This window comes from Manihot esculenta, chromosome 10, assembly GCF_001659605.2.
Source record: "Manihot esculenta cultivar AM560-2 chromosome 10, M.esculenta_v8, whole genome shotgun sequence".
NCBI lineage: Eukaryota > Viridiplantae > Streptophyta > Magnoliopsida > Malpighiales > Euphorbiaceae > Manihot > Manihot esculenta.
The window spans coordinates 10177932-10186011 of NC_035170.2; the positions used below are offsets into that span (position 1 = coordinate 10177932).

General features: G+C 30.2%; 1 protein-coding gene across 4 annotated transcripts; it reads right to left on the bottom strand.

The window, feature by feature from the left end:
* Positions 1–1420: 1420 nt before the first annotated feature.
* Positions 1421–5828, bottom strand: LOC110624412 (YTH domain-containing protein ECT4). 4 transcript variants are annotated; one of them, XM_021769536.2, is made up of 9 exons: positions 5623–5828; positions 5116–5189; positions 4804–4960; positions 4529–4602; positions 3842–4381; positions 2955–3548; positions 2579–2791; positions 2310–2456; positions 1421–2171 (listed from the first exon to the last, which is right to left on the bottom strand). In XM_021769536.2, the coding sequence occupies exons 1-9, from the start codon at positions 5648–5650 to the stop codon at positions 1944–1946; spliced, it is 2055 nt and encodes a 684-aa protein (XP_021625228.1). In that variant the 5' UTR covers positions 5651–5828; the 3' UTR covers positions 1421–1943. The 4 variants fall into 4 exon arrangements, with proteins under 4 accessions (XP_021625228.1, XP_021625226.1, XP_021625227.1 ...); XM_021769534.2 differs by having other exon boundaries at positions 4804–5020; XM_021769535.2 differs by having other exon boundaries at positions 5116–5192.
* Positions 5829–8080: the final 2252 nt, after the last annotated feature.

Here is an 8080-nt window from a genome sequence, read left to right on the forward strand (position 1 = left end):
GTATTGGAATGTTAGCTAGGTTAAATTTTGAACTTTTTAATACTGTTTTAATAGTTTAATTTGTTAAGATAATTTTTTTGCCCCTAATAGTTTTTTTTTTCTTTCTTTTTTCTCGTTTAATTTATAGTCAATTTTGTTTCTTTTTTGAATTACAGGCTAACATTTTCTTTTTTTGTTTTCAAGAGTTTGATGCTAAATTTTGAAAGTAGGAGATCAAATGAAAGAACTTGGATTGAAATCCCAATATAAGTGGAAGCTAGCCCAACACAAGCATATTCGATAAAACTCAGGTGAAGATTATGCCAAACAACCTTCTTTTTTCATATTCATACTCATTTTTTAGAATTCGGCATATAATGAATGATAATAGACTTTATGGAATTGTCTTAATTATTATCCGACTTGATTATTCCTACCAATCCTTCAATTTTAGGATTAATATTCTCGACATCTCATAATATTTATTCACTTTACTTTTTCATTTTTTAATCATATCCATCTTAAAAATATTAAATACTTTATTTTTTTCATTTGTTAATTATACTGCCTTTAAAATATTAAATTTATTAAATATTAAAAAAATATTTTAAATACTCACATAAAAAATAACAATCAATATGAGTTAATTTTAAAAATAAAATAAAATAAAATAAAAATATAATAACCTGTTTATATATTATTATTATAATATTAAAAAATAGATAATAATTTTCAAACAAAAAAATAATGATTAAAAATTATAAAACAGTTTGAGAAAATAGTACTAAAGTAAATATGAAAATAGCATGTATTACACTCATAGAATTGCTTTTGTATGATGAAGGAATTCAATAAGCCGAGTACAAAAAGCCGAGTACAAAATGCCTAAGCATGTAGGTTTTGTTAATAAATCTTGTTATTTATGTAAGATTTCGACTTTAAATTTCAGTCAGAGCGTCAAGCATGTCATAGTTTCACTCGGTTCATTGGTGCTGTAATGTGATCTACATTGGCATAACTGATCTAAATCTGTTTTGCATCGTATCTCTTGCTTGTATTTTGCTGTATACATTTAGCTTACCTTGCTTTGGCATTATGAAGTCGCAAGGGAAAATAAATAATCTAACATGCATCAAGGCTTAGAAAATCTTTGTAAACTTCCAGGGAAGAGGATCAGAAATTCACTACTTTCCCAGGAAATTCTAAACCACCATAACGAGTCAACATCCCATGACAGATCATAAAAAGTTTGCAGCTGCAAAACTAAGATGATTTTGTACCGATTCCAATGAAGGCAGCAAGCAGAAAGTTTCAAGAAATCTGCCAGAATATCGTTCAGAATGCAGCTCCAATTGAGTTTAGCGTAACGTTGATCACATTGAGGTAAGCAAGCCGACTACTTATCAAGTATATTGCAAGCAAGGCAACAATGACCAACACGAAAATGAAAAAGCTCCTATTGCTCACTTATGTATTTGAAATGCTTTCCCAACTTGCTTATAGCTCTCTACATTACAAATATGAATAACCAGAAACTGATAAACTATCTATATCTAGACCTTCTAGAGGTAGGAAATGGCCATGCAGGTGAAAACAGAAACTATGGGAAAAAAGAAAGCTAGAAACCAGAGAGACAATCATAGAAGGATACAAAAGCCAACAAAACAAAAACTCTAAACACAAACTCATAGGGAATGAAGCCTGTCGGGAGCTGACCACCATATGGAAGATGCATCATAGAAATACTTTGATTCGAGGCAGCTCACTGAAACCCATCAGAAGTGAAGAATACCATGACTTCCCCTCCCCTTTGATAATAATGAGGCTTTAGACAAGCAAGATAGCTCCACAACAGCAGTCCACAGCTCGAGGAGCATTCTTATCAATTTACTCCATGTTCTACCCTCAAGCAACAAACTTCAGAAATACCTTAAATTAATCCCTAGAGCAGGGTATGGTAACAACTAGCAGACGTTGACAATCCCATTTCCTATATTCTGATTCTCTGAGGCATCTCCAGCTTTTGCAACTGGCCCATTCTCTGAATGGTTCGAGTCCCCATTTGACTGAGCAGTTGAAACAAGTCCCTGTGTCGCATCACTTCCAAGCTTTGTGATACATCTCTCAACCTCCAATGCACTGTGTGATACATTTTCTACTTTCCTCTCACCTTCAAGCTTTCCTTCTAATACCTGCATTTGTGTGAAATAGAAATACAAAAGAATTCACTCTTAATGGGTTACACGTCTACCAACCAATTAACAAAATAGAGCATTTTATGACAATCAAACAGAAGAGAAAAAGAAAAGTATATGCAAAGCAAGTCTTGCCTGTTTCTGCAACTGCTGTTGCTTGGCCTTCTTCTCCTGAATTAACGTTTGACGCCTCTCGTAAAATCCAAAATCATCCAAAATGCATGTTTTGCTTGAATGATCTTTGAATATTTTGAACATTTTAAGCCCCTGCTCCAGCTTAACCTACAAGACATCCCCAGAAAATTGTTTAGAATAAAGTATACATACAGAAGATCATAAAGAACAGGAAAAGTGCGGCAGTAGGAGGCAAGTAATTAAGCCAAAAAAGGAAGAAGTATAATCACCTCTTGTGTGTCCCTGCTGTTAGTTACAGGTTTGTTTTCATTGTTCTCAAGGGTGATGTGCTTCAATAAACTGTTAGGTATGTCCTTTACAATGTGCCATTTCAATGGGAAACAACCAGTCCACTTATCCTGTTGCCAGTATTCCACATTCTTGTGAAAATCAACCGGCCCAACCATCTCAGCAAGGCCAACAAATTGTCCACTAGTATTTACCTGGATAAAATTCAAAAGAATACATGATAAAGGCACAAAAAAAAAATCCAAGTAGTAAAACAAGAACTAACGCTCTGTTTGATGCACAATGTAATGCAATCAAATTTTCTATTCAATCTCAATAGAAAATTTGATTGCATTTTATAGGCATTTTTATGCTCACCGAGAAGAAAAGAAATACAGGGCAACCAGAAGATTTCTGCTGGGCCTCCTGATATGCTGCATCAAGCTTCTTGTTCCCATTTGGAGTGCTGGCCCACACGTTATACTTTATGCTCTTATGGACATCATCCTCACTGTAAGATTTGATAACAAAAATTTTAGCATCAACATAATCCTCAGGGAAATCTGCTTTGTTGTATTGTTCCTTGTCTGGAGTAACAACAGTCTCATCCTTTCCCTCAGTAACAGTTTCAATTGAAGGCACATTCTGCCCCTTGACAACTAATGTGACAGGTGTGAAACCCTTCTGGTTCTTAAATCCCCTGGCCCTTGGTCCCCTATTTAGCTCATTCAAACCATCAATACCCTCATTTCGGTAACCAAAATAACCATTGCCTCGCCCTCTGGGTTTATATTTGCTGTCGATGGCCAACCACCCATTTGCATTTATCCTTGAATCATAACCAGTTGATCCAATGCCCATACTAGACCTAAAAGTATTTCCATATTGACCATAAAACTTGTTTGGGTACATTCCATTTATGTATCCATGAGTTGATCCCATGCCAGAAATAGGAGCCAGGTGATGCAATCCCTGCAATGTATGTTAACATAGTCAAATAAGATTAGATGCTAACCAAATTAACTTTACAAAATCTGATGCCTGATTAGAAATACAATTCCAATTAAACTAAATACTAGATTTTAAAATCACTCAGTCAGACATTGAAAATGTTAAAAAAAAAATCAATTCAGATACTCAGGCAAATACGTAGCCAGTTCAGAATCCTAATAGATTCTGCGCCTTAACTCGTAACTCATTCAAAAGTTTTACTTCAGTCATTGAGAAAAACAATCATATAAATAAAATAATAAAATTCTGCCTACCATATAACTGGAGTTTTGCCGGAAATTATGGTTCCTTGAAGATGGAGTATTATTTGCCTTCAAGAATGAAGAAGCAATGCCAGTGCTTCTGTACTTCCCATCAAAGCCAAATTTTGGATCCTGATAACCAGCAGCAGGTATACCCCCTGGCATAATACCCCTTCCATTTGTATTATTCAAATTCAACAATGAATTTTGATATGTTGGTTTAGTAGGAATTGAACCATTGTTCCCCTTCAATCCTCCGCCATTGACAATGGTACTAGAATTCACTTTGGTTTCTGCCAACTTAGGCTTCTGGTCAGGAGCAGTGGAGGAAGTAAGCTCGCCTTGAATCGATACTGCCTGACTTGGAGTGAATGAGCTGCTGTTAGGTGTCAGCGGCTGGAAATAAGCAGGATACTGGTAGTGCTGAGGCCCATATATCTGGCCATCATTTACCAAAGTTGGAACTGGGGAAGCTGCAGGTGAATATGGGCCATAAGGTGCATATCCATAACCATTATGATACATAACAGGCCCATTATCCCCATAAACTCCCTACCAAAAGCAATAGGCACATTAAACGACTGTCAAAACTCAAGTGGCATGTCGAGAACTTCAATGGTAGAAAGACTAAAAGGACAGATGAAAACAAATTAAAAGATCTGCTACAAAATAAATTAGTTTTTTACTATGTATACTTACTGACGACATCTCCACTCCATCTGTATGTGCATATCTAGAATAGTCATCCCACTCATTACCATTTCCATTATAGCCTGAAAGAATTTAGAGGAAAAAACCAATATAAATACATTGTGGAAGCCATTATCCAGTAATAACAGCAAATGATAAGTGCCGCTAATATTCAATTTCCAAGATTCTTCACAATTCGAATCAATGAATGTAGACGAGCTTTTGTTAAACAAACTTCAAAATTTGAATTCACAAAATAAAACCAAAACGCATCATCTTACTACCATAATAATAGGCGGGAGATGGATAACCACTAGGAAGGTAGCACATCGTCGGATCCATTAAATCAGGTAGAAATGGCGTCACCGACCGCTCAGATGACTGGATCTGACCATTTGCAGGAATACCCGACTCCACACCACCATATTGGTAAACAGAAGTCTGCCCAAAAGGCAGAATCAACGTTAAATCATAACCTACCGAGTCCACCCCTAAATCAACCTTCATAACAATAACAAAGTTGATTATACATACATACATACATACGTATATATGTATATATGTATATATACATTTATTTAATAAGAGTGAATTACCTTCTTGGTGGGCTCAGGAATTTCGAAGGTCTTTGCTTCAGAATCTAAGGACAAATTCTGCAGCAAATCTGCAGCTTCTATAGGAAAGAAAAAAGTAAAGGAAATACACAGAACACAGTTTTGGGTCTTAACCATTAATTAAGACGAACTCATAAAGACAGGCAAAAATTATCAATCCACTAAGCATCCCTTCTGCAGAGACGATTCTATAAAATAAAATCTCTTAACAATTTTTTCTTTAAAGAAAAAGTATCAATCACCACTGCAATCACTCTTGCAGCAACAAGGTAGAATAGAACCCAGCATAACACATCTCCAATCAAGTGAATCACAGCATCCATAACAAAAGCAAAAGCAAATCCAAGCCATATATGAACAAAACAATAGCACACAACACAAAATCACAAAGAACACATGAAAAAGAATATACAGATCTCAACAAGGATAGAAAGCAATGAAAACATGAAAAAGAAAATATATCCAGATGAGGAAATTGAGAAAGGATACTCTCAGAAGAGGGAGCAACGGTAGCCATGAGTGGATAAAAATGATTATCAGATCCTATAGATAAAACCCTAAATCTCCGATAAACAAGGTGAAAGTAAGATTTAGGGGTTTGAGCGGAGAGGGAGGGAGACGGCGTGGAGGAGTTCACACTTCGCAGCCGCCAACGAGGGTAAAGGTTTTGAGGGGAAAGACTAAAGAGGGTTTTGTTCACTCGAAAGTAGTGATTCAAATACCACCACGGCTCTCTCTTCGGGACCCACTTCTTTTAATTTTTTCAAAAAAAATTAAATTATAATTTAGTTTTTTTAACAAAAATTATAATTTAGTTAATTAATTAACTTTAGTAAAATCAATATTTTTAATTAGATTTGACAAAATTATGTTTTTTCTTTTACTTTGATCGATTAAAAATAATATGAAAAATTATTATTTTTATGTTTTTAATTTAATTCATTAATTAAATTGATTTTAATTAAATTCCATTGTATAATAAAAATTATCTATATATTTAAAATAAATATTAATTTTTTAAAAATTGCATTATTCATTTAAATATTAGACAGTTCTGTAAAGGATTTTCAAATGATAAATGGGAAATATTTAAAAATAATTATTAACTGATAAAATATTAAGTCATGTGTAGTTTAAAATTTTAGATAATTATCGATACATGTGATTAGCTAAAAAAATTGATGAAATGGAATTAATTTAAAATTTTAATTTAATTTTTTATTTATTTTAATTTTATTTAATTTTTAATTTTAAAATTTTTAATTATTTTAATTTAATTTTAATAAAAAATTAAAAAAAATAAATCTATTAATAATAATATATTATTTTTAATACTATAAAGAGATTAGATTAGATTATATTAAAATTAAAATATTTTAATTAAATTTTAAAATATTAAAATAAATAATAAATAATAAAAAAATTATTAAAAATTTAAATTAAATCAAATCAGATTGATTCGATTTAATTTTTAATTAAAATCGATTCGATTCAAAATTTAAAAATATTAAAATTTTAATTCTTTATTTATTCGGTTTAAATGAACCAATAAAATGTTGATTCCTGATTCTGATGAGAATTAATAAATATTAAAATAAATGATTAACCAAATTAATAAATTTTACGTTTAAATCTAACAAACAGGTATTCTTTGTATTTTGCAAGAGTATAATAGTTCAACATGTACATAGTGAAATAATAATATTAAATATTAAAATAGATTATAATATTAAATAATTATAAAAAGAATTTCAAATTTCATTATTAATAATATTTAAATATTATATAATTTCAGTAAGGAACTCAAATATTACGTAATTTTAAAAAATTATTAAAATAAGATAAATCCATTGGTATTAAATTAAATTTTGATATATAAAAGTATTTATAATTTTTTTAAACAATCATGAGAAGGTGAGCAGAAAAAGCGTTAATGGAGGAATGGATGGCCTATGGGAACTCCTAGAATTTGAACTTTAATCCTTTATTTAGAATAAAAAATTTTACAATAATTTAATTTAATTTAATTTTTTTTTAATTTTTTATTTAAAATTAAATAATTCAATACTTTTTAATTTAAAAAATTTTTATTTAAAAAAATTGAATTATTACATCATTTTGCAAGAATTAATTTGTTTTTTTAAAAAATGATTCATGCCAAATAAAAGATAAAAAAAATAAATTTATGGGGATTGATTTAAAGAAAATTTATTATTTAATTTTTGTAAAATATAAATTTTAAAAAATATATTAAAATATCTATAAAATTTTTAAAAAATCTACTGTTTTATTATTTAAAAAATTAATTAGTTAATTTCTTAATTTTATAAAAATATTTAGTAAATAATTTTTTTATTAAAAGTATTTTAAATTTTTTTATCATATTTAATGATTAAAATTAATAAAAAATTAATTAATATATTTAAAAAATCTCAATAGTAACTTTGAAAATTAAAAAAATTAACTCGTGAGCTTTTATATACCAAATGACCAAATAATAATTTTATGTTGATTTAATTAGCTAACTTGTGAATTTAAGGCTTTGCTAATTAACATCAAGCTTGATGAGCAAAAGAAAAACTAGATGTAGAAGCCCATGAAAATTTGGCAAAAAGCTTGTTTTTACGATTATGGACTCTTATTTTAAATTAAAATTGAAATTGATGGATTTAAATCGGTAATTCAATTCGATTAATTTTAATTTTAAAACATATTCAGCCAACCATGAGATGCCATGCAGCCACTTTGACACATAACCTATGGTTGGACACATGGGACTCTCTACAGGTTGTAGGCTTGGGCTTGGATCATTGGAAGCAAATAATCCAAAAATGGATTTTTTTTTTTTTAAAAAATATTCATTTTATTTCATAATTTTTACCCATTTTACTATTAACTTTTTATATATATATATATTTTAAAGATATTAAATCTTATTAAATACTAA

Excerpts from the sequence above, each read along its gene's own strand:
- LOC110624412 (XM_021769533.2), bottom strand. The coding sequence starts at position 5,650 with ATGGCTACCGTTGCTCCCTCTTCTGAGA. Across the intron at positions 5,193-5,622 it reads CGTTGCTCCCTCTTCTGAGA|AAGCTGCAGATTTGCTGCAG; the intron begins GTATCCTTTCTC and ends TCTTTCCTATAG. Across the intron at positions 2,457-2,578 it reads ACAGCAGGGACACACAAGAG|GTTAAGCTGGAGCAGGGGCT; the intron begins GTGATTATACTT and ends GATGTCTTGTAG.